The 27,493-nt window shown below is 45.2% G+C and overlaps 1 protein-coding gene across 3 annotated transcripts in view; it reads right to left on the bottom strand.

Annotated features, from left to right (window-relative positions):
- LOC119816103 (aminopeptidase O (putative)) overlaps positions 1-27,493 on the bottom strand; it is a 264,083-nt gene that overhangs the window by 194,097 nt on the left and 42,493 nt on the right. For all 3 annotated transcript variants that reach the window (XR_006020830.1, XM_038332406.1, XM_038332407.1), the window contains exons 3-4: positions 24,418-24,584; positions 6,498-6,651 (exon numbers count right to left, since the gene is read on the bottom strand). Coding sequence is in view for 2 of the 3 variants with exons in the window: in XM_038332406.1 (XP_038188334.1) it covers positions 6,498-6,651; positions 24,418-24,584 (321 nt within the window). In the remaining variant the exon portion in view is untranslated. The remainder of the gene's footprint in view (positions 1-6,497; positions 6,652-24,417; positions 24,585-27,493) is intronic.

The following is a 27,493-nucleotide window of genomic DNA, read 5'->3' as shown; positions in this document are numbered from 1 at the left end:
GTTGACTTCAACCCATGCTACATGAAAGCAAAAAGACCTTGTCGTAGAATGGGGTTGTGGTGCATTGGGAAGGGGGCAAGATTTAGAACAAGAAAACAAGCTCCCACCCAGATTAAATCAAATTATACCTACCCTCAGCAATGTGCTTTCAAATGCTACCATAGAACAACTGCCCAAATAATTGACAATTCTTAGAGAGGGAGCAACGCAGTCACCATGTCATTTATTAACTGTCATTGTCTGAGAGCTCATGCAGCCCAGGTAACTTCGAACTCATGCGGCCAAGGCTGCCTTCAACTCTGATTCTTCTGCATCTACCTCTCAGTGCTCGGACTACAGGTATGAGCCCCTATGTACTTGGTTCTAAGCAAATTAAAGATTCTATTCTGGAATCTCCCACAATAAGTGACTTGAGATGAGGTAGGACAAAGACAGTTACAGGTATAGCTTTCAAAAACACATAAGCCATCCTATCAAAAAATAATCGAGACATCCTTTACCAAACTTATCAGAAGCTACTGCTGAGTTAAAAAAGAGGCACTTCTTAAGGGTGTTTTCTCTATTACACCTTTTGGTTACTTGAGACAGGGTCCCATGCACCCTAGGCTCACCTCAGAGCTCCTGACCATCCTGCCTCTACCACTTGTATGCTGTGATTACTGGCATATGGCTGACTTATACGGTGCTGGGAATCAAACCCAGAGCTTCCTGTATGCTAATACTCTACCAACTGAGCTATATCTCCAATTCCTTTCCAATGCACTTTCAGTATAAATTTAAAAAAATCAACCTTCTAAGGAAGCAGACCAGAGCCCAGTCAGCACCATCTGACTAGTTACTCCCTGAAAGACAAAGGCGGAGCCGAAATAAAATTCCTAGGGCCTGATTCACAGGCTTCAAGAGAACTTATATATCCAAAGAAACCAACATCAAAGAGAATTCTATTTTTTTAAATCTGTTAACATGTCCTCGATTCAGACACAATGGAAAACCCCTGCAACTTTAAACTGCAGATTATAATTCCTGCTGTGGGTGCTCCTGTGATTCATCACGACTACTGGAGACTTGTTAAGTGCTTGCCTGCCTCAATTTGGGCAGGTAGCAACATTAATCTCTCTTTAGATTTATGAAGGATCTTCCACCCACCCAAGGCCTGTGAACAAGAGGCGCACATGGCTATGTAAACAAGCCTCACCTTCTACCATCTGCTGATAGGTGCTTCAAGAACCCCGTCTAGCCCCAGTGAGACATGGTTGAGAGTAGGCTAGAAAAATGGGGACCCATAGCCAGGCGGTGGTGGCGCACGCCTTTAATCCCAGCACTCGGGAGGCAGAGGCAGGCAGATCTCTGAGTTCGAGGCCAGCCTGGTCTACAAGAGCTAGTTCCAGGACAGGCTCTAGAAACTACAGGGAAACCCTGTCTCGAAAAACCAAAAAAAAAAAAAAAAAAAAAAAATGGGGACCCATAAAAACTGCCAGGATAAAGTGACAGCAAGAATACAGTTACTGACACTGAACTGGAGTCAAAGTCCAACATCACCTTATGGGGAAGGAGAGCAGCAGAAGTATCTCCTTGTAAACATGCAGCACCTACCTAGGGACGACAAGCAGAAGTCGCTTACCTAGTTAGCCTCTCCGGGTTCTAAAATGTATTTATACAGGAAAACAAGGTCCTGTGGTATTTTGAGCTCACATACGCTCTACTGAAGCGCGCTTACAAACTGGCAATGGTGGCATATCCCCATTGTATGTAACCAACATTTGGAAGGTAGAGACAGGAGTTCAAGGTAAGCATGGGCTACATGAGACGTTGCCAAGCTCACCCCCGCCTCCCCAAAGGCTTTCAGAAGCCAAGTGTGGCAACAGCGCACACTGGCAAGGCTGGGACAGAGTACTATGGATTGGACACCAGCCCGGCCGACATTGTGAGCTCGACTCCGTCTCTAAAGAACTGAAGTGGTCTTCAAAGCGTCTTCCCTAAAGCTGGAGCCCCCGGGCAGAGCAAGGGAGTAAGCTGAAGGACTAAGCACAACAGTGCTGCAGCACAAAGGGCACAGAGGGCGCTCTACTGAGACCTGGCCTGGTCCTGTGGAGTGGGGCTATTTCTTACCCCTAAGAAGACCAGAGGTCAAGGAGCAGAGTGAAGATGGCGAAGGTACACCTACCGAGCCTGTCTGTTCAAGGGCAAAGATAAACGCGACACTCGCCAAACTGATCAAGATGATGAGTACGAGATACATGACTTAATACCACGTTCCATAAAATCCCGGACCTGGAGGCGATCAAGTCAGTGAGTCTCCCGGCAGTGACAGGAGTGGGTGAGGGGCCACTGTGAGCCCCTATGTCAGTGAGGATCCCGGCACTGACGGGAGTGTGTGAGGGGCTATTTTAAGCTCCCATGTAAGGACCAGTACACCCTGGCTACAGGAGCTATGCTTAGGTCAGCTGTGACTAAGGCAAAGACTTCAGTATTTCTCTTTCTCTTCATCTGATGAGGAAGCACAGGAGGGAACCCTGACATGACAATGTTCTCAGTCAGGTTGTATACATGGTAGACTGAACAACCTTTAGCATGTCACCGTGGGTGTCAATCATATATTGGAATGTTCCCCAAGGTTTCTTCTTTCAAAGATGACTCTGGCCGTTCACTCCATGGCCCCATTCATGCAGCAGCTAAGGGGGTGTGGGGTTGTGTAATCAAAAGTTAGCACAGCCCCAGCGGCAACTGGAATCTCTTCCTTTCATAGTGGCTTTTCCTCAGCTTTTATATTCTCAAGACAGGCTTTCCCCACCCTGCCCTTCCTTTCTGCAGAATGAGTCATCTCAGCATCTTTAGCATAGTGCCAGCTTTTTAATGCCTTTAATCACTTTCGCTGTGTTCTGCTGCAGGTTATCCAAGCTTTCCATGCCAGGCTTAAGCTGGATGACCCAAGATGAAGGCCTGAGAGGTTAAACACAAAACAAGACTCTCCCATGGCTAGAACCAAATAAAATTACTGCATGTTTTATGGTATATATGACTGTCTTTAGCCTATGTGCTTATCAAAATGTTCATGCCAAGTAGACTGCAAGAGTGTCCTCAACCCCCCTGTAATTTAGCTCCTGTGAACAGTGATCGAAAGTTTAGTAACCAATCTTTTTGCTGAATTTCTGGAACCCAGTTGAACACTTACTTTGGCAAATAAAAGCCATGGTGTACAAGGCTCCTGTAAACACTGACTGACATGAATGAGCTCAGTGGGAGGAGGGCTAGGAATGTAGGCCTCATCAGATGTAAGCACAGTCAGAAACACCAACGGTGTGATGGCACAACCATGGAGGCAAGGATGTGGTGGATGAGCAGAGCCCCTCTCTAACTACCAGAGACAATCATAGGAGGCACCATGCATGACAGAATTAAAAAAATGTAAGCTATTGTTTTATTAGCAGTATATTTCTGATGGACAAGCATGCAGATAAGCAAAAGGAAACTGTACACTGTTGTCAGTCATGGAAGGAGTGTGGGGTTCATTCATACACTACACTCCATGCCGCTACTCCACGCTAACCTTTGCACAAGACTTCTGGGAGCTTTCCAACAAAGTGAAAACATTGGCCTATATTCCCTGATTGGCTGGCCTTTTGGGACCTGCTGGTCCAGTGAGGATCTTCTTTGGTCTGCTGTCTGGCCTGTGCTACCCTGAGCATCAGTGCAGCCATTGGCCTGGTTGGCAGCTGACATGGAAGTGTTAGAAAACCTGGCACCCATGCACTCTCTCAGTCCAGCCTGTCAGTGATCGAATCTTTGCCTTAATTTCCTTCTGTATCCCCTTCAACTTGGTCCAAACTCACAAGGGCAAAAGAGGGATAGGATTTGCCTTCCCCAGGCCCCTATGGGGACTTTCTCAGCTTCGTGTTCCCAGTTCCATCTGACCTGCCCATGTTCTCTTCTGTTCACAGTGGCAGAGACAGATGAAAAGAGATTCCAATTATTCTGAGCAGGAGGCCCCAACTCATCCTCATCTCGTGGCCTTCATCTCCTAACAGTCAACAAGTCCTGAGACTATAGGTGAGCAACAGACAACAACTTCTTATGTGTTAGGAATTCATGAGCTCTCCCCTTCCTCCTCCTCCCCTGTTTCTCTCTCTCTACCTCTCTCTCTCTTGTTCTATGTCTCTCTCCCTTACTCTTTATCTCTTCCTTCCCCCACCCCCTTTATCTCAATAAACTCTTCAAAGTCTTCATTTCATTGACGACGACGACGAAGAAGAAGAAGAGGAGGAGGAGGAGGAGGAGGAGGAGGAGGAGGAGGAGGAGGAGGTGGTGGTGGTGGTGGTGGTAGTGGTGTGGGTCTAGCCACGCTGCCATATCCAGGCAGTAAGGATGGGAAGGCAGTCTCAGGCCCTCAATTTGTGTTTTCTTTTTCAAAAATTACATTTATTTTGCATGAGTGACCTCATGTAGAGGTCAGAGAATAACTTTCTAAGACTTGGTTCTCTCCTTCCAGTATGTGGGTTCTGGGGATTGAACTCAGGCCAACAGGCTTGACAGCAAGAACCTTTACTCTGAGCCATCCCCCACCCCTCACAACCCCTGTTTCCTGGAGAATATTCTCTAGTTAGCATCACAGTTAAATCGTGGTGGTGACTCCAGGTGAGAAGATAGCTCGAGATGCTGCCTGAGGTGGCTCAGTCATTATAATAAGGTTGTAAATGCCTCTGAGAATGATCATAAGTCACCTCTCCAAAGATTAGACCTGGTATGAATGAAAACAGGTACTGTTCCTCAGTCGGTAGGAAGATAAACAAATTGTCGACCGAGTCTCTTTATCCTCATCTACAACCTAGAGTAACAGACTACAGAACACGGGCTGCAGACAGTCAGTGGCCTCTGTGGGTTCAGGATCAGCTGGGATCCAATCACAGTCACAAACCCTGCAGCACACACCAGTGCTTCACCACAAGAAGATGCATTTCTTGTTCATACCAAGTCAAAGTTACTCCCTAGGGCACCTGTTTTCCTTACTCAGAAATATGGCTATTGACAATTACAAAATGAAATCTGCTGTGTGGTTCCAGAGCAAGGAAAGGGAACGCTAGACACTCTCACTTGCAATTTAATATCCTCACATGAGAGCAGGGTATGCCACTCTGTCCACAATTACCTTCTTCCATTAAGAGAATGCAGGTAAAATCTAATAATCTTTCCCAAGCTATATAATGTAGAACCATTAGGAAACTCCAAAACTGATATATTATTGAACAAAAAGAAGAAAATAGGTCTATGCTGCCAAAAGGCCTAATGTAGGCAGGAAGATGTGCTTGTCAGAGGAAAAAAAACCTGGTGTCAGTTCCTAAGGACACTGCCATAGCACTGTGCTCAGAACACATGCAAAAAGCAGAGAAAGACCAGCACAAACGGAATGCACGCCAAGACGTGTTAGCTGGTTTCTTTTCCTATTTTGTTTTGAGACAGGGTCTCATATACGACTGGCCTTGAACTTGTCATGTGTCTACACCCAGTTTATGCGGTGCTAAAGGTAGAAGCCAGGGCTTCATGCCTGGTAAGGACTCTACCAGCAAAGCTGCAGACCCATCACTCTTAATGTTACTGCGAAGTTGAAATATCATTGGCACCACTCTTCTGGACTGTCTCTATGCAATAGCCTATACCAATTCCTAAAAAGCTGAAGATGATTTTCTGTGCATAAAATAAAAACATTAACAAGGCCTTAACTCGCGGGAATCCCTTAGCCCCATGATTATGTGGATTTCCTTGTGATCTGTGCTCTGAGAGGCCAGTAAGCACCACTGAGGAGGCTGCCCCACAGCACACCAGCAACAGGCACCACAGGACCAAAACAGTCAGTGCCCTCAACAGGGTCACCTAGATGAGTCCTTTCACTGCCACCTGCAACCCACTGCATCCTCCCTTCCGCTGTGCCCCTCCCTTCCGCTGCGCCCCTCCTTCCTTCCCCTGCATCCTTCCTTCCCCTGCATCCTTCCTTCCCCTGCATCCTTCCTTCCCCTGCATCCTTCCTTCCACTGAACACCTTTGTTTTTTTTTAATTTTCTTATGATTTATTTATCTTTATTTTATGTGCATTGGTGTGAAGGTGTCAGATCCCCTGTAACTGGATTTTCAGACAGTTGTGCGCTGCCATGTGGGTGCTGGGAATTGAACCAGTGTCCTCTGGAAGAGCAGTCAGTGCTCTTAACCGCTGAGCCATTTCTCCAGCCCCACACCTTTGTTTTATTAAGACATTTCTGATCAACCACTAAGACATCTAAAGGGTAGGAAGGAAAGTGTTGAACTTGCAGCTTTTTACTTTGAATGAGCGTAGAAATGCTTCTGCTGATATCATAGAGGGCTTCACAGCCACTTGCTTTCTTCTCTTTCTTCATGAATTACAAGGCCAACCCTCTTTTCCAGTAGAACTTTCCCTGCATTGATTAGCTCCACTCTGGTTCAGTTTCTCACATTCCCAGAGTAAAGTCAGCAAACTCTGAAACACAAACCTGAAGTCAGCTTTTGCAGACAGGAGAGGATGCTCTATCACCAGCTCATCTGATGGGGATGTCTTAGGCTTCACTTCTGTCCAGGATCCCACTGCGATTGTGAACGTGGAGGCTGGCATTGGCATGGTCACGTAGTAATGCCAGCTCATGCCCCCTATAAACAGAAAGCAATTGTCATGAGGCACTGTGTGGCTATGGACCTCACTCAATTCTACACTTGCAGAGCCTGTGGGAAAAACTGGCAACAGCGCATCATGGAAGAAAGCCATGCCACCTGGAGGGGCATACAGGCCTCAGAGAAAGTACGAGAGATGCTGGTTTGAAGGCAGTCAAGGAGGTCTGGTCTCCCTCCAGAGGTTGAAGCTATAAGCAAGGCTAATTCTAAATGGTGGGGCTAAGGCAGCCACTTGGCTGCAAACACGGAGGGTGCTGGCCTCAGGCTGCTATAGACACAAGAACACATCCTTTCCTTCCTCCATGCCTGGCACAAAAAAGGAAACATAGCTGATATGAACAAATTTGATGAACAAATCAATAAATGAGGAATGATCATTCTGTGCTATAATCCAACTATTCTGTCTAAATTCAATTAAAGTCCCTCTAAGATGGAGACAGTAGGAAACATGAAATTATGGAAGGGAAGTACGTAGATTTCAGTCCTGACTTTACAACCAATTAGCTTGTGGAAATGTGGGTCTTTCTTTCATGCTTCTAGCTATTTAGATGATCACCCTCATCCCTGGGCACATACAAAGCTGAAGTAGAGAGCTCACGACACCAAGGGCTCCCACCCCAGCTCAGAATGTGTTCTCTACTTGGTCCAGACATTCGAGCAGGCTTTTCTCAAATAAATGATTGATAATTTACAATCCTAGACCTCTCTCAAAGACAAGGAAGAAAACTTCCTGTTTCTGAAATGTGAATGCATCATCAGAATTAGCATGGCATTCTTACAGAAACACCTTGCTCTGTTGGTTCACAGAGTTAGGCATGGTAGCAAGTAATTATTGGTTACATTCAAGCTTAGCAAGTTTGAAAACAGCCTGGGATACATGAGACTTTCTCTCAGGAGTAGGGCTCCTCCCCCGCCCTGTGCGAATATATGTCACTGTGATTGGTTTAATAAAGAAGCTGACTGGCCAATAACTGAACAGAATAAAGTTAGGCGGGAGAGCCAGACTGATAATGGGGCGGGGGCAGAGTCTGAAGAATAGAGACGCACGATGAACATGAACATGCCATCCTGAGAAAAGGTACCAAGCTATGTGGTAAAGTGTAGATGAAAATACGAGATAGCTGAAAATGCAAAAGTTGGCTACTAACAAGTCTGAGCTATTGACCAAGTGTTTATAATTAATATTAAGTCTCTAGGTGTTTATTTGGGAGTTGCTGGCGGTACAAAAACTGCCAACATACAATCCATACATATTTATTTTATGTGTGTGTGTGCGTGTGTGTATCTAGTGTTAACAGAGGGCAGAGGAAGGTAGCAAATCCCTTGGAACAGGAGTTACAGACGGTTGAAAGCCACTGTGTGTGTTTGCTGGGAATCAAACCCAGGTCCTCAGCAAAAGCAACATGTGTTGAAGCATGAATCATCTCTCCAGTCCCTTATATAATTGATTTTTGAAAAGTTTTGATTAAAAAAAAATCCCAAATCAAATTCCAAGGGCGAGAACTAGTCACCACCTGCAGTTCTCTTTTGAGAATTTACTGTGGGTCACTGGGGCTTTGCTTTAAGACAGAATCAGACCTGGGAGCTAGGGCTATACATCAGCTGTTGAGAGCACCTGCCTCCCATGCAGACACCTGCAATATCAGCACTCAGGAGGGAGAGGCAGGGAGATCAGAAATTCAAGCTTGGCTTCATACTGCGTTCAGACCAGCCTGGGCTATAGAGAGCCTTGGGATCAGCAAAGGAGAAGCTCCCAGGTGAAAATGGAACCCCAAATGGAGACTGCCTCTACGTGCCCCACACCCAACACTATTAAACACTGTTGTTTTTGACAGGGAATATCATGCAACACAGGCTGGCATTTAATTGAGGATGTAGATATGTAGATGAGGTTGGGTTTGATTTCCCCGTCCTCTACCAAATGCTAGGATGGCAGATATGCATGCCCTACTTTATGCAGATAATGGTTTTATTTATTTAAGGCAGAAATAAAAAGAATGAAGAAACTAAGACAGAACAGCTACAACATACAGGAAGCTGTATTAAAAACTGACAAAGGTGGCAAACAAAGGCGCAGACTCACACATCCTGTGGGCAGCAGGGAATGGCGAGGTCTGCTTTTTAGTTTCCTCTAGTGGGCTGCAAAAGTTTCTAGGATGGGGCGTACTGAACTTCAGCTAGCCTGGCTGAGCATCAGACAGTGGTTAGATCCATGGGAGGCTTCCCTACCTTGTATATCTGCACTTTCTGTTCATCTTCCACAGACCCTGGAGAACAGTTGTAGCTTACTTTCTAGAGAGAACAGAAAGGGCGCACTAGAAGAACGTGGAAGGAGAGGAGAGAATGGCAGGTGGATAGGGCTAGGTAAGTGTGGGCATGAAGGATGCTGGGACCACAAACATCTTCTCTTACTTGGGTTCCAGATTTCAGTCCAGCAGGAGGACTCAGAAGGAGCTGACAACCCAAGAGCAGAGGTAGGATGACACATGTTGGAGACCCGTAATCAGTTATGGTGAGGTTGACTCATGTATGCGCTCAGGACTGCCGGTCTGTTTCTTAAAGTCCTCCTCCCAAATGTAGACAAACCAAGGACCTTCAAAGGCACTTACAGAAAGCCCATTTAGTGTTCCAGACTGAGAGAAGCAAGTAGGTAGAAAATACTGCTGGAGGGAGGTCAGGGAGCGTACTCAAGAAGTTAACACCACCAGACACAGTCTGAATTAAGAGAATGTATTGCAGTCCTAAAAAAAAAAAAGCACATCATTGGTAAAGAAAGAGCCTTATGGGAGAAAAGAAGATTCAAGGGATAAGATGAGACATTGAGGTAAGGAAATCTCCCATAGGGTCAAACAAAATGTCAAACAAACCAAGTCAAGGGAAAACAATAGCAAGAATCAGGGAGAAGAAGGTGCAGCTAGGAGGCCGAATACCCAAGTAATAGAAGTCCCCCAAACCGTGGCAGAGAAAGTAGGAGAGGACCATTAAAAGCCAGGGGATTATCCCAAAAGGGACCACGGGACTCGAGATAGACACAGAACAGGCTACTCATACTAAGGGTGCTGTGAAGCTGAAGCAGGTGAATAAAGAGCTTAAACACATCCACCTCCTACACACCCGTATTCATCTACAGAAGTGTGCTGCAAAAAGAGGCGAGAGAAAAGCAAGGAAGCCTGCAGAGCCATGACCCACACCCATGGAGGCTGCCTACTGGTCCCAAGACCGAAGGGTCTGGACTTGATGAACACAAAGAAATCCAAGAAAATGGAGCGGGGCAACACCAAGGCACTATTATTAATTCCAGGTAGAATAAACACCTTTTCTACAAGGCTCTGGCTCTTCACACACACAAATCTGAGGCATTGATCCAACTCAGATCCTGTGACCCACAACAAGAAGACGGGACACTGGGAAGGCCCATCTGTGAGTAACCAAGCACCTTAGCAAAGGATGTGGGGGGGAGGCGAATGCCAAGAAGCAGAGAAAGAGGCAGAAGTAACTACTTCATTTTTTATTTTATTTTTTTGCCCATAGGCGAGCGCTCGAACACTGTGCTGTGTCCTCCACCCTCTTGTTACTTTTTATTTTGAGACAGAACCTTGCTAAGTGCCTAGGCTGGCCTTGAACTAGAGCTCTTCCTGCCTCTAGCTCCAGAGTAGCTGCGGGTAGAGGGTGTCCTGCAAGGCACACCTGAAAGAAGCTATTTCTTAAGCAGGAAGAATGATAAAGCAAGATGATTGACTGCTCTTTGGGGAAAAGAATGTAATAAAAGCGACAATTATTTGGCTCTTAAATACTGTATTTTAATGTAAAATAGCTAAAATTAAATCATTAAAAGGAAATCTTTTGTTTTTCTTTTGACTGGCCTCAAACCCATGGCAACTCTTCCCTTAACTACCCCAGAGCTGGGATTGGAAGGGAAAGTCACCGTGCCTAGAGAAAAGGACATACTTGAATCTTGAGACACTATTAAAATGATAAAGTACAACAACTGGGAAGGCCTAATCTGGAAATAAGGAACAGGCAGTCCCCTGAAAAGAATCCCTTTAGGAATGGCACGCTGCACACCAGTGCTTTCTGCCAGCGCCAGGCACTGGGCTTTACCTGCTCCTTTGCAGTCTGTCTTGTTTTAGAGATTGTGGAGAAGCAGGGATTGAAGCAATTTCTAAGTTCACCAGAACTGGAAGGCCAATCTTATGACGTCACCTCACCTGGCACTCACGGTGCAGTAGGGAAGGCACAATGGGGCACAACGGTGTAGGAATAAGGGGACCTAGGTATGTAGAACACGCTAGCAGCTTAAATAACACGGAGTCTGGGGTGAGACAGAGAAAGCTACAGCAAAGCTGAGCTGGGGTCCAGCCCAGACATCTGGAGCCAGCACTGCTCATCCAAGGTCTTCCCTGAAGTTAACAATGGAAAGAACGTGTTTGCTTGCTTGTTTGCTTTTTAGTGTGCTGACAATCACATTGTTTGCTATTTCATTCTTCTGGGGAATGTCAGGGACAGACTGAGCATATTTTATTTTATATATATATATATATATATATATATATATTATATAGTTTTTTTGAGACAGGGTTTCTCTGTAGTTTTGGAGCCTGTCCTGGAACTAGCTCTTGTAGACCCAGGCTGGCTTCAAACTCACAGAGATCCACCTGCCTCTGCCTCCAGGCATGTGCCATCACCGCCTGGCTCCTGAATGTGCCGACAGAGAACCTGCACCTGCACATCTGTCTGTATTTGGAATTGTGTCTGAAGTGCTGCAGATGGCCTCCGTGGAGAAGACCATTTTATACCTCAGACTTTAAAAACAAAAGTGGCATCACAGGGCACACCAGCTGGTCAGCCCTTAGAGATCTAGTTCCAAAGGCCCTGACTGATCCACCAAGCTTCTAGGGAGCATTTCTCAAACACATCTGTTCCTGAACATCTGTCCTGATCCAATCCTAGGCAATGCTGGAGTGGGCCTTGGACTGTGGAGAACTTCCTGTGCTCTGGGAAGGGCTTTTAGCTTGGACTATGAGGACATTTGTAGACTTCTCACCAGGAAGAAAAGCCTCTTCTGTGTTGCCGTTGGGCCAGTCTCCTGTGAGTCTTCAAAGCCTGCCTACAGCCAGCAGATACGCATGGACTGCAGGGCATACAGTCCAGAGTCTGCCACTTGTAGTCAGCCTGCCCTGCAGACACAACTGGTAATGGGTTTACTTCTTTCCAGAATGCCATGGGTCAGTGCTGGCTCTGGAAATGTTAGCCCAGTTCCTGCTCTGTACCTGCTGGCTGAGGCATGTTAGTATCTTTGGCTATACCGATTTCCTCATGTGTACCAGAGGAACAATCATAGTGTCTACCTCATGGGATCACATGAGGAATAAAACGGATAATGCAGACAGAGTCACGAGGCACAGTCCTGGTCGCAGTGTTGGACGCTGCCGTTGCCACTGCTGCTGTCATCGCTTGTGACCTCTCTGCTCTGTAGCTGCCTCTCCCAGCTACTCCGGGAGACTTTCTGAAGGCACAAGCAAGGATGTTTGAAGGTATGGCTGCCACATGTGCACGGAGACCATGACCTGATGAGGCCCACGTTTGAGGTTTCAGGTTGAATGGCATAAAAGCACAGTACAAACAAAGTGATCCATTTTAAGGAGAATGACAGCCCAAAGGGGGCATCCTGCATGACTTCATATAGAATGGGCCATTTGGAGACTATTTAAATGCTGTTTACTTTCAGTGAGCTGTCCTCCATGAAACAGTGAATGCCTTCATTTTTCTTTTTATTCAACCCACTTGCACCCAACCCCCTCACAGGACCAGCTGCAAAACAAAGAGAACACACTGCACTTACATTAGAGCAAAGTTTTTCCTCTGTAGAAGCCAGAAGCCCATCACACCCTGGATGACTTCATAGCGAGGCCTGGATTCATTATAGGGCAGCAGAGATGGGGGCTGTGGAAACAGCCAGAAGCAATGATCCTCCCTCACACAGGCTCAAGCAGTCAAGCTCACCACCTTCTTACACAGATTCTGCAACCCTGGGCTTATGACCCCATCAAAAAGAGAGCAGAGTTCTTTATACCATATACCCCTATATCATTTTCTCAAATTGGAATACATTTAGGGGCCATTTCAACAACAACACAAGGTGGTTGTGCAATGAGACATCTGTCTCACGAGTGCAGTAGCAGCCATGATAAGATCCAAATAAACATTTTCATCTTCGAAACAGGACTGAAATTTTCTTTAGAGATAACTGGATTTTGCAGTAATAACAGGACTTGAAAGGGGTTGTTGGTTTTGACTATAGATGAAGTTCAGTTATGAGTATTCATGAAGCATGCACAAAGACCTGGGTTTGATGCCCAGCACATTATATATACTACAATAAAAATTTACTTCTGAAAATAAGTACACCATAACCTAGAAAGCACTAACACAATTACCTGAGCCACTGTTTTCATTACTGCTCTGAGAACTGTCCTTGGCATCAACGCGAAGAGTCTCATCATAAGGAGTTACCAGTGAGGAGAGACAAAGGATGACAGAGCAGCCAGCTCACGGGTGAGAGCCGGGGAGGGAGGGGATGTGACCATGACTTGGTACCTCGAGACAAGCATTTTTATGAAAGGGAAAAAATGAGAAAAATCAAGGTCCTGTAGTCACTTTTTGGTCCTACCAATCAGCAAGAGTAAACTAGTGAGGTATATGGGCAGTCAAGTCTTGCATACCTGGTCTACTACCGAAACTTCAAAGAGCTACCATCACATACCACCTTATTGCTACACAGGCAAGAGCTGGTTGGCTTTATCTCACAAAGCTAAGCAGCTCGCAGAGTGCTTGACATTTAAAGAGTTAGCTGAGGCGGTTTTCAATTGGCAGAGTGCTTGCCTAGCACGGAGGACTCCTCAGTCCAGTCCTCAGCACCTACACTGGGCACAGCGGTGCACATCTACAGCGCCACCAGCCGGGAGGTGAAGACAGGACACATATTCAAAGTTATCACTGGTTGTAGAGCAACCTTGAGGCCAGCCTGATCTACATGAGCTCTTGTAGATCAAAGAACAAAACAAAAACAAGATAAAATCAACTAATAAAGAAATATCGGGGGGGGGGGGGGAGGCTGGAAAGATGGCTCAGAGGTTAAGAGCATTGCCTGCTCTTCCAAGGGTCCTGAGTTCAATTCCCAGCAACCACATGGTGGCTCACAACCATCTGTAATGAGGTCTGGTGCCCTCTTCTGGCCTGCAGGCATACATGCAGACAGAATACTGAGAATACTGTACACATAATAAATAAATCTTTAAAAAAATCAGTTCAAGGACAGACAAATACTTGAGAGCTTTAACAAAATTGTTTTCACTGAAAATTAAGACAGGCACTCAAGTCTTCCTATTGGAAGCACTCATGCAGCTTTGGAAGATTCACTGCCAGCCAGACAGACAGAATGAAAGGCTCAGCAATGCAGGCTGGTGTGTGCTCTCATTCAACGGATCGCATTTACCTCCTATTCCAAGACTATCACTACCTACAACTCTTTCTTCAGAGCATCCTGCCCAAACTATTCCATATGGCAGGAATGCTTCAGGAACAGCATCACAAATGCAAGCTGCATAAGGATACATGTATTTATAAGTGTATGATAACTATATTATATGAATATGTATATCATAGAAACATATAATAAGTAAAATGTATGCATCGAAAAGAATGCAGGCTCCCCTTTTCATTGTTCTTCCTCTCATGGTGTCCTTCTCCATCCTCTGGGGCTCCAGCAAGCCCAGCATTCCTCCTGCTATGACCCTTGGGACGCTGCCTCTCCATGGGTGGTTGGCACTTCTGCACAGACATGGCCATGGCAGCCCTCCACTACTGCCCAAGGGCTGTCACTGGCAGCAGGTGGGCCAGTGCCCACTAGCCTTCCCTAACCAGGCCAGACAATAGCTTCATAAGCCAATGCTACCCTACAAACCCTCTTGCCAACAAGGTATGGCCCTGAGCCCAGGAGAGCTGGAGAGAACAACCTTCAAAGGTAGAAGAGCGCCACCTGCTGAAGTGAGTGCTGCTGTGGGTCATGAGCATCACTTATCTCAGGGCTTCATGGCTTCCCTAAGGAACACCATCTGTCTGGATGGCTGCTCAGAAGGCGAACATTAATGCCTCACGTTCAAGCATTCGTGAATGTCTAGTCCAAGACAAAGATGCATAGCAGTGAGAATGACGCCAGAAGCACTGCAGTCTAAAAACAGAAAACCACAACCTCTACACATTACATGTGTGTGGACCACGGTGCTAAGAGGCGAGCAATGACGACAAAGCACAGGTTAAAGGACTGACATGTGTAAGACATCATCAGGGTCCACGCGGGTGACAGAACGGCAGCACACAGCCTGGCTGGAGGGCAGCCTTCCACCGGGATCGACACCATGTTTACTCCACACTTCGCCTTCACAGCTCATGCACACACGGCCCAGACTGAGTTCCCAGTTCCCAAACCAAGAAGCTTCTCTACTTCGCATTTTCTTTTTGTGGGTAAAGCATTTAATCATAACTATCCCTAAATGTCTTTTAATTCATTACCTCCTTACACGTGACCCCTGCTTGCACACCGTGGGAGCATTCTCCACAGTGTTGCTTATTTTGAGCCATCAAAGGGGGAAAGAAAGCTAGCTTTTAGTCAGGGAGGGTCTGGCTCCGTAAATCCTTCTTCCTAGAATTTCCCAGTCATGAAAAAGAGAATATCAGAGAACTGGTCTATTAGACAGGCCAGAGAGTGGCAAGTGATATTTATACTTTTGTTTTGTTTTTCAAGACAGGGTTTCTCTATGTAGCCCAAGTTGTCCTGGAACTAGCTCTATAGACCAGACCTCGAGCTCACAGAGATCCGCCTGCCTCTGCCTTCGAGTGCTGGCATTGAAGGCGTGCGCCATCCCTGCCTGGCTACATTTACACTTCATTTACATTTTCTACTTTTGAAAATAAAAAAGGAAGAAAGATCCTAGAAAAATAATTTATTTAATTTTTAAGAAGTCAAATTAGATTTACAAATAAAAATAAAGGGGCCTAGAGAGCTGGCTCAGAGGTTAAACCCATACACCGCTCTTGGTTCTCAGCACCCACATCCAGGGGCTCATAACCACCTACATCCCTAGCTCCAAAGGATCTGATGACCTCTTATGGCCCCTGCTAGCACTACAACACTACAACTTACAAATATAATCTTAACAACAACAAAATGAGCCGGGCGGCGGTGGCGCATGCCTTTAATCCCAGCACTCGGGAGGCAGAGGCAGGCGGATCTCTATGAGTTCGAGACCAGCCTGGTCTACAAGAGCTAGTTCCAGGACAGGCTCCAAAGCTACAGAGAAACCCTGTCTCGAAAAAGGAAAAAAAAAAAAACAAAATGATTACTAGGGGAAAAATGAGGTTTTTATCTTTTTTAACAGTTACTGAGAGAAATCAGCAACAAGGAAAGCAACGAGCATGGAGTCACTGCTGTCATTACCTACAATGGTTTTCAATGATTCTGCCAGGAAATGTTACTTTCATCTGATTACACAGGCCACATTCAGCACACACATTTCTTAGCCCGTATTATACACAAGGCATTGCAAGCGGAACAGAGCTGGCGTAGGTAACATTCCTGCCAAAATGATTTTAAGATGAGGAAGCTGAATCAATCAAACAAATTAATCTCAATGTATGGCCTTAACTTAGCCTTTCTGAAAAAGAAATGACGGGAGGGAGGGGAGGAAGGGGTAGGGGGAAGAAAGAGAAGGGAAGAGAAGCCAGAAGGGAGGGAGGAGACCGGGTGGAAGAGAGATGACTACTTAGGTAATAAAAGTTCTTATGATGGTTGTTGTGGATGGCCCCGACCATTAGCTTTCTTTTACAAATCGTTAGGAGGGATGATTTCCTAGTGGAACACAGGCTCAGAAGGTTCTCTTCTGATGTCTCCTGCCCAAGGACCGCTGCTATTTCTGTGATTGGCTCCGAGATGCTTACATCTCAGGAAATCGGCGAGTGCCTGGTAACCGTGCTAATGGGGCTGATGGTGTGTCACTGTGACCGAACCAGACTGGCTGGGCAGGGCTGGCTACTTAGGCTTCCAGGGACTGTACACAGTAGAGTGGAGGACCAAGGAGGCAGGCCTGGCGGAGGGAGACCATGTCTCCCACCACACCCCCCGCCACAGAGGCGCCTTTCCAGCAGACCCAGCTGTGAGCACCGCCCACACTCCCAGTCCCTTCAACACAGGGCTTCAGCGGCACCGTTCCCTGCTTGTCCTCTGATGAGCTACAACTGCGGGGAGAGTTTTTTCTCCTTTTCTACCTCAATTTGTCCTTGGATTGGGCTGGGAAATGTTTTATGAGGTATAAGGGCCATGAACAGGAAACCCCAAGCATCTCTATGAAGACAGTGCTCTTGCCTGGAATTCTAAGGAAAAGGCCCACAAATATTCCTGGAAATACTGAAGTTTTCTGTGAAAATGTTAGTTTAATTTTTTTGGGGGGGTGGGGAGGAGTAGGGTCTCACTGTGTAGTCAGACTGACCTTAAACTCTTGCTCCTATCAGTCTCCTGATTATTCTAATTTTTAATGATAATCTTTAAATAGACTGATAAAAGACAAGTGGGGTAGAAATCAGAGAACAAAGATTCTGGTCCTATGACCCTTCCTTGTAAATTCTCACCTGCGATTGGAAGACATCGCAGGCAACAGTTATAACCCAGTAAAGCTTCTTTATGAAAACAGGCAATGCACAGAATACCCGTCAGTGGGCTGCAGGACGCTGGTGTTTGAAAGCATCCAGCCCTTACTGCTTACACAGTAGAACTTGGCAGCTTCAGCCAAGTGATCCTGGTTTTAAGTACAGAAGGAGGGCATCATGGAACCTTCCAGGACTAAGAAAAGCTGCTGAGGCCAGACATGTATCAGGGGTGTCTCTGAATGGAGAACAAGAGAAGTCAATGTGTGAGGATACGAAGTTGAAGCCTGAGACCCCAAGTCTGAAGATGCCAGAGCCGTGGGATACCTGTTGAGAAAAGCTGCTAACAGGGCATGGAAACAGCCCAAGAAAAAGAAGGGTGGTGTAGCCAACAAAGCTGAAAGGAGCTGGAGATCTGAAGAGCACTTTGACATCAGACATGGAGATGTAGTTTGGAGTTTGTGATAGAGATGCAGAGTTTGGAGTTTGCCCAGTTGGTTTTTGGTCTTGTTTTGGTCCAGTATTCCCTCACTATGCTCCCATCTCTACCATTTGGAATGGTAATGTATATCCTGTGATATTATATGTTGAAAGTATGTGATCTACTTTTTGACTTTAATTTTATAAGATTATAGTTAAGAGACTACATGAATCTCAGAAAAGACTTTGAACTTTTAAAGATTGTTGAGACTGTGATAGACTATGGGGACTTTTGAAGTTGGACTAAATGCATTTTGCATTATGATATTGCTACAAGATTTGGGGGGCCAGGAAGTGGAGTGTGGTAATTTGAAAGAAAATAGCCCCTAAAAGAAATGATACTATTAGGAGGTGTGGCCTTGTTGAAGGAAGTGTGTCACTGTGGAAGTGGGCTTTGAGGTCTCTTTTGCTCAAGTTTCACTCAGTGTGACACTCACTTCACTTCCTGATGCCTGCAAGATGTAGGACTCTCAGTTTCCTCTCTAGCATTAGACAAAGAATTCGCATATCTACAGACAAAAGACACACGTTCAGAACCCTCACATGACCTGTGCAGTGGCTGCTGTGGAACACTAGCTGAAGATGTGCTACATTTGTTTATGCTGCAGAACATTTGTTTAATGATGCAAAGTTGTGTTGTATTCTTTTATGTTGCATTTGTTTAACTCTGTAAAGCGGTATTATTTTGCCTGTCTAAAACACATGATTGGTCTAATAAAAAGCGAAACAGCCAATAACTAGGCAGGAGAGAGAGGATAGGTGAGGCTGGCATGCAGAGGGAATAAATAGGAGAAGAATAGGAAAAAGAAGGGGGAAAGAGCAAGAAAAAAAGCAGGAGAGAGGACACCAGCAGGCAGTCACCCAGCCACACAACCAGCCACTGAGTAAGAAGGAAAGAAAGGGATACAGAATAGAGAAAGGTAAAGGCCCATAGGCAAAAGGTAGATAGGCTAATTTAAGAAAAGCTGGCTAGAAACAAGCCAAGCTAAGATTGAGCATTCAAAAATAAGAATAAATCTTCATGTATTTATTTGGGAGCTGGGTGGTGGGCCCCCAAAAGAGTAAAACCAAAACCAACCAAACAAACAAAAAACCGAACTACAGGTGCTCTACAAATAAAAAATCAGCTACCAGAGGAATCCAGACTGAAACTGTGAGACAGCATTTCACACTGCCTCAAGGGCCAACTCTCAAGATTGATTGTGCTAAGCACTCGCAATGGCAAACAACAACCAGAGCTCTCAGATGCTGCTAGTAAGAATACAAAACCATGAGAGCACTTGAGATAGGACCTGGCAGACAATGAACCTCAATTTAAGTTTAGAAGCAAAAACAGATGCTTATCACATGATCTAGACATTCTAATCTCAGGAATTCACTCATGAGAAATGTGAACCATGTCTTCAAAGAAGTCACAGATGTGAACGTTAGAGCATAATTTCTGAACTGGCCCAAACAATCTGTCTACAATAGGTAAGTGGGTAGAACGAGGCCCATTCATACGAAGAATCCTATCCATGGATTAAAGGCTGTTTTTTATGAGAGCAGCAGGCTGAGTTGAAGGCAGGCCCACTGGAACACACAGCAGAGCTAAGCTCTGGAGATGGGAATCAGGTCGGGGACACAGAAGGACGGGAGGAGTAAGTGCACACCAGGAGCCCACGGGTGATGAACTGGCCTGTGCTACTGTGAACAGTGTCAAATCACTGAATGACATGTGTAAAATACACATTCAGAGTAAGTACCTTGCACTGCAGCTCAGCCAATTAGAAAGGAAGGTACCACATCTAGAGCTAAAGTTTGAATTACATAAAATTTCAAAAGGCAAAGAGCGTATGGGCAGCAATGCCAAATTCTTTCAAAAATTAAACCTTAATGTAAGATTTATCCTCAGAATGTCAAGTGAGTGGTGAGAGCAATAGCAGTTATCTCAGAGGAAAACAGTCAAGTAGGGCTGGGCGTGGAGTCTACAGAACGGTGCCAGCACCGGGGGAAAGAGGCAGAAAGGTCAAAGACGCTCAAAGACAGCCAGCACCCTCATCCAGTCCTTACTTAAAGAAAGTTAATATCTAGGTCAAGAATTGTTCATAGTGAATACATTTCACAGTCAATCAAAGTACAGGAGGACATTAGAAAATGAACTATAGAGTTGGGGGTGGTGGTGAACGCCTTTAATCCCGGCATTCAGAAGGCAGAGGCAGGCTGATCTCTGCGAGTTCGAAGCCAGCCTGGTCTAGAGTGAATTCCAAGACAGCTAATGCTATAATGTAACAGAGAAACCCTGTCTCAAGAAACAAAAAGAAAGAGAGAGAGAGAGAGAGACAGAGAGACACAGAGAATAAACCCACTTTTAGAAAAAAAATTTCTTTTAAAATTGTTTCCTCAAACAACTTAAAAACAAGATCAAGCTTACAAGATCAAGAATAAAAAATCAGTTTAAACATTTATTCAACGTGTAATTTGAAACTGGGTGAAATATAAAGCAATAACAGTACCTCCTAAAGATATAATACAAAGCAAAATATAGAAGAAAATGCATTTGAATCCCAGATTGTATTAAACTTCCCGAACCTCTAAAGGAAGACCAGCGCACACACGTGCAGTTCACTCAGCTCTAAAGGAAGACCAGTGCAAACACGTGTGGTTCACTCCATGAAAGACAAAAGCTGAGTGAGTGCGGCCAGCAGCTGAAGTGCCTCTGAGGCAGGTTGTCAGGAAGCTGGAAAGGGCAGTAAGAAGGGACCTGTACTGGGCTGGGACAGAGCTTAGCTCGTAGAGTGCTTTGCTTACACCATACTACATAGCAAGTCTGAGGGTAGCCGAGGGGACACAAGTCCCTGTGTCAAAACGTGTAGCACAGGCATTGAGACCAAAAATTGAGAAATGGGACCTCATGAAGCTAAAATGTTTCTGTACAGAAAAGGCCACCATCAATCCAGCGAAGAGGCAGCCTACAGAATGGGAAACAAGCCTTTAATTTACCAGCTATACATCTAACAAAGGGCTAATGTCCAGTACATACAAAGATTTCAAAAGCTAAACACCAATTGGGAGGTTTGTACCTAACCTACAACTGGGGCATGTAATTAAACAGAATTTTCACAAGAAGAAATACAAATGGCTGAGAACTATTTTAAACATCCTTGACCATAAGAGAAATATAAATTTAAACTATTTTAATATTTCATCCTACCCAAGTTACAATAGCTAAGATAAAGAAAAAAAAGACATCAAATACTGAGGGAAAAGGTTAGAGAGAAAGCTGGTGTAGCCATTGTGAAGTAAGTGTAGCAGTTCTTCAAAAAGCTAGAGATAGACCTATATGATCCAGCTGAATCACCCCCAAAACTAGTCCCAAAGGACTCTGTATCCTCCTACTGAAATACTTGATTGTTCATGTTCATTGCCGCTCTTTCATAATAGCCACAAAATGGAGACAGCACAGACGTCCGTCAACTAAGGAATGGATAATGGAAAGGTGGTATATTTACACAATGGACTATCATTCATTTGTAAAAAAAAAAAAAAACTATGAAATTGTAAAATCTGCACGTAAATGGATGGAGCTATAAATAACCATCCTGAGTGAGGTAACAGACCTAGAAACATGAACACTGAAAGTTCAGCTCTTTCTCTTGTGTGGATGCTAGCTGGGAACATTCAGATGCGTGTGCCTAAATCACCGTACCCACACATGTCAGGAAACCAGTAAGCAGCCATGGGAGAGAACATCAAGGAAAAGAGGACAGAATGCAGAAAGCATGAAGAGGGAAAAGGAATGTGGGAACAGAAGGGTTAATGTGGTGAGAGAGGAAGGACAGGGGGACAAAAAAGACCTGTGAAGGGCTGGAGAGATGGCTCAGAGGTTAAGAGCATTGTCTGCTCTTCCAAAAGGTCCTGAGTTCAGTTCCCAGCAACCACATGGTGGCTCACAACCATCTGTAGTGGGGTCTGGTGCCCTCTTCTGGTCTGCAGGCATACACACAGACAGAATATTGTATGCATAATCAATAAATATTTTTTTAAAAAAAGACCTGTGAAAATGCCACTGAAACCTACTACCGCAGGATCTCCCATATGTAGGTATGTATGTATATTGTACATGTATGTGAAATATGTATCTTACAAATATACAAGAGGTTTAGAGGAAGTTACCCTAAAACAGGGAACATTATTCCTCCCAGACACCATAGGCTATTAAATAAAAAGTGCACTGCTAGAACAGGTTCTCTCTCTTTGAGCTGTCAGTGGAATCCACAGATTCCCCTTAACAGAGCAGGCTTCTCGGTTACCTTCCAGAACTTTATGGTAAGGTCATGTTGCTGAAGATATATATATATAAAATACACCTGAGTCATAGAGCACAGCAAAATCAAGCTGGTACTGGTCTGGAAGGTTCATTCCTGCTGGCAAGCTTTCACAGTGCTGGAGGGTATTAAGCCTGTAAGCTACTGCAATCCAGCGGTGACAAGGAAAGATGCTCACGGCTGTGAGAGTGTCATGAATGTTGTAGGAGCAACCAACCGCTTTCTGACTGGATTTTAAGCCTGCTTCACAGAATGGAACCCATGCCTAATACCTTTAACTGGTCTAAAAACCCACAACGGTTGTCACAGGTCCTATGGAAGAGTCTAGTGCTATCATTCTGCTAAACAGTAACACACTGCTCCTGTGCAGTTATCTCTGTGCCCACAGACCAGTGCATTTGCCAACCCTCCCAGAGAAGCATCTTTTTACAGTGCAGAGACTTCCAACCAGTTGGTATGCACAGAATAAGAAATGGGACATCGTTCCACAGCCCCTCTTTCAAAGCCCGGGGGTCTTCTTGGAAGAAGTCAAGGATAGATTACAGAGCCAGAAAAATGGATGTCTGGAGCAAAGCAGTATTTGCTGAACACATCAGTGCTGCATACATAAACTCACAGCACCTGACAAAACCTGGACCAAGCCAGTCAAAATCCCCAGCACAGATTAGGAGGAGCAAATGGAGGCCCACCCCTAGCTGAGGAGCTTCTGGGAACTGATGGCTGCTGGGAGAGGGAAAGTCCCTTTTCTTCAGGGATGCAGCCCCTGAGTGGCCATCCATGCTCCAGTGGATGGCCCCACACCCATGCACACACGGGCCGCTCTAAACAGACACAACGGGAGGGAAAAGCAGAGGCGGGGAGGAATTGGATATAGGGATGAGGGGATGAACTTGATCAAAATACATATGTGCATGTATAAAATTCTCCAATAATTTAAAAAAATGGTATATGCATGGGCAAAGGCTGTCTCAAATGGACTGCAATGGAAAGGTTAACCCTACCCCAGATTTTAGAAAGCAAAAAGACTTTTATGTTCTTTGTCCATTTGTAAGTATATTATCTAAAGGTTCTACATTTAAAAAAATGTTAAACTCAAGAATCTGGTACATATGCAACAAGTCTAACCAACAATGAAGCAGATGCCACAAATCAGAATGGATAAATTCAGCAAACCCTGAGTTTCTCCGTGTAGAAAACAGGTAATGGTTTAGATTATCAAACTAAAGGAGGACCCTTGCCTTACCCGCAGGCACCATTTCGCAGGTTGCAGGACACCGGGTAAGGTGGCATGGCCTGGAGAATACCGTGGGTCACATGACACGGCCTCGACCTGCCCCAGTTCACACCCACCACGCATTCATTCATCCAGTCACCTCCTTGGGAACCTAATACAACCGCATTGATAACAGGAAAAAAATCTGGTGATCAAAATATCCGCCAATGCAAGAGTCAGGCAGATTCTGATGTGCTCAGACGATAAAAACCGCTGACGTTTGGAATTATGTTTCTAAAGTGCATGACAACCTGAAACGCGCTCAGTGCAGTGTTAGCAAGAAAAGCAGATGGCGCTGCACGCGTAGTCACAATTTAGCGCCTCTTGACACACACGGCTCTTAGGAACGGGGTGGGTGGGAAACAATGTAGGAGGAGTCATTCTTCCAAATTATTTCACTTAGTTTCTCTGTTAAGTATGTGGAATGGGACAACGTATTTTGCACCGTGAAATAGCACTGTGTCCTGGCATCAGCATGCTGAGACATCCCATGGACAGCGGTGACAGAACAAGTGCCACGCACGAAACCCAGGTGGTGGGGGACGCTTGCCACCATCTCTGACACACCCTGGGTTCAGGTTTCCAAGCCCAGCACGTTGGCTAGCCTGAGTACTGCCTCTTGGAAAAACAGGCAACCGCATATAGATACCACGTCCAAAGCACACACAGCTCAACTCTAATGTGTTTCCACGGCAAAGCTTGCTGATCCATGAAGTCTTCAACCAAGACCACCCACTTTGCTCCACAAACCATCAGGTAAGGGTGACTCTGGAATCAACTATGAATTGGTAACGTTGGCATAGACAGTCTGGAACCCCATGCCCAGACTCCCACATGGCCCTCTCCCCCAAGCCTGAGCTTCATCTGATAGGGTTTTGTTCCAACCTCACTAGGAAAGCTGCTCCCTCGAAGGCTATAGCACAGTTGATGGGTCCCTGGGTCCAGTGTGTGTGTCACACCCAAAAAGAAAGAACACATGTACAGTACCTTCTCGAAGTGGTGTGGGCTTGGCAGAATTTTCCCCACTCATTAAAACAACAAAAGATGCAGCTGCTCGAACTGTAGCCTGCCATGTTGACATGGCAACCGGTGGTTCCTGGCATGGAAAAAGGGCCCTGTTGTTGATGGGGGATCCCATAGTATAAACACATGGCCTGGAGAGGAAAGAGACAGAGAAGGGAAGAATCTTTAAAATGAGTTGTCATTTATCTCACCACCATGCCAGGAAGGTCATGTTGAGCTTTCCAAGAAAAAACACAGGAGGCTTTAGAGCTGACTCTAAGCACATTGAATGGAACATGCCAAGGGCCAGCTATGTCAATAGCTCAGTGGTTACTCCTCCCAAATGAATCAAATATGTGAAAATGTGTGTTTGTTGGGGGTGGTGTGGTGTGTGTGTGTTTTAAGAAAAAAAATCTGGATAAGGTTTTAAATACTATTCTGCAACGTTGTAATTTATGCTCCCCTTAGGCATTTCTGCCTTCAAAGGAAAAAAGCTTCAGAGACATTCTTACGGACTTTTTGGAAAGTATTCTGGAAAAGAAAACATGGCTGGAGATCTCTGTGATTATTAATCTTGGAAAAACAAGCAGTGGTCTCAAAGCCAGTGTTGGCAAGCAGACCCACCCTCCCAGTCCTGGAAACCGCCTTCTCAGATGGAGCCCTTGTGGGGATCCTTGTGGGGAAGCCAAGAACAGGGCTTGGCACAAACAAGATGGCAGAGGTCACAGCAGCCAGGCTTGGAAGACCGTAGTAACAAGCTCATTAGCAAAGCAAGGTATGAAACCAACAGCAAGAGTTAGGACTCGGTCACTCCAAGTATAAACCCTCCCAAACCAAGCAGAATTCCTTTCCATGATTAAATCACAGTTGACAGAGATGGCAAAGACCTGCAAAACCAGAGTAATCTATTCTTACACCAGAGAAGGCACACCACTGACTCTCAGGAAAACAACTGAGGAAAAGAATGACAATCTGGTTTTGGAGTTATGATGAATGTCAATTAATCAGCTTAAATTACAATGTAAATGAACCAGCTACTAGTTTTTGTAGAGAAATCGCTTTCATTGACGTCATTATGATTGAACATTAATCTGTCTGTAAGATATATGAAAGACCATGCAGGATGATGGTTTTCCTCTATCATCCAAGCCCAATAAATAAAGAGAAGACAGGATGGGCTCTAGTAAGTAGAGATTCACTTAATACAGAGAACTGTCACACAAATGGTAGAGTGGAGAAACCAAGCAGGGACGAGCAAGGCAAGCCAGGAGCTGTATTCATGGAGCAGACAAAGGTGAGCTATCTATCCCCAACATGCTTGCTCTTCACCTTAAAGAGCACAGAACAGAGAAGTCAGGAAACAGCTCACTCTCTGCTGACCACTGTGCAGAAAGGACTTTTCAGGAGAGCAGAGATTTCTGGTTTGGAAGGTTCCAAGCTTGCCTCTTCCCATCACATTAATCGTTGTCAGAGGCTTTGATCAGCAACCAGCAACTAGAAAGCTGACTACAGGAGAAAGAGGGGACAGGAGCTTGAAAGGGTCAGGTCTGCTCGGTGGCTCGATGGACCTTTTGAAAATGGGGCAAGTGGCCGGCTAGAGGCCATAGACACAGGAGCTAAACCAGAACTATCTAGAAGTTTCTGACGGTTACAAAGTGTCCAGGCTCCCAGTTTATTTCCATTTATTATTGTATCTAATACTTTTACAAACTTGTGTTTCAACAAGACTCTGCCACAGTGGGCAAACCCTGCTCCCTTCTGTCCTGCAGGAAAAAAAAAAAAAAACATTTCTTAGAGAGGAAGTTCTGTCAACGATTGCCTCCTTACCCCTTCTCTCTAATTCCACTTCATGACACCATTACCAAACCCAGGACTGATCACTAGATGGCAAGTCTAAAGGCACTGTTGCTCTGAAATGGACAGGACTTTCTCAAGACAATGGGTAAGCTCCCTGCGAGGGCAAAGCGGGCTCTGGCCTTTGGAGGCCACTCCTGGGGTCAGGTGGGAATGCAGTGACCCTCTCATGGAATCTTCTTATGTCACACATAAAGAACTTAGGCTCTGGTGATAAATGACTCTGCTACAGTTGCTTGACTTGTTGGCAGCATGGCTGCATCCAGGACCCTGAGAGGCCTGGGCTCTTGGTCTTTCAGTTTTACAATAGACTACACTAATCCTGCGCACTGTTATTTGTTATTTTCCACTGATACTCGATTTTTTTTTTTTAGGCCAAGCTTGGGGAATCCTTCTGAAGAGAGGGAGGATATATGAGCCAGAGAGGTTGAGGACATCACAAGAGAACCCACAGAATCAACTAACCTGAGTTCACAGGAGCTCACAGAGTTTGAACCGAAAACCAGAGAGCGTGTATGATCTAACCTTGACTGTCTACATATATGTGACAGTTGCATTGCTTGGTATACTTGTGGAAGCCTAACAGTGGGAACAGAGGCTGTCCCTACTGCTTTGGCTGACTTTTGGGACCCGATTCCTCACACTGGGTTGCCCTACCCAGCCTTACTACAAGGAGAGTGTTTAGTCCTATAGCAACTGAATACACCATGTTTTTTGGTCCATGGGGGGCCTGGCCCTTTCTGAACAGAAACTGAAGGGGAGTGGGTTGGGGGAAAGAGGGAAGGAGAAGAGAGGAGAGAGAGAAAACTGTGGTCATGTTGTAAAATAAATAAATTTAATTAATAAAAAATAGTTTTAGCCAGGTGTGATGGTACATGCTTCAATCCAAGCATTTGGCAGACCCTTTCTCAAAAACAAAGCTTTGTTTGTTTTTTTAATTTTATGGTCTTTTGAGACAGGATTACTTCCCTGTGATGTGATTACATCCCTCAGGATGGCCTTAAATTTACAGAGACCAGCCTGCTTCTTCCTTCCCCGTGTTGGAATTAAAGGTGTGTGCCACCACACCTGATACAAATTTCTCTTAAGAAGCAAAGGACATTATCAACCTCATAAAAAGGGAATCTAGAGATTGGAAAAAGTATTTATCAGCTATACATCTGACAGAGGGTGTCTGTAACATAAAAAAACTAAAGCCAGATAAACA

The sequence above is a fragment of the Arvicola amphibius genome, chromosome 6 (assembly GCF_903992535.2).
Source record: "Arvicola amphibius chromosome 6, mArvAmp1.2, whole genome shotgun sequence".
Lineage (NCBI taxonomy): Eukaryota > Metazoa > Chordata > Mammalia > Rodentia > Cricetidae > Arvicola > Arvicola amphibius.
The sequence above is the reverse complement of the archived record's forward strand: the minus strand, read 5'-3'. Positions and strand labels throughout refer to the sequence as shown.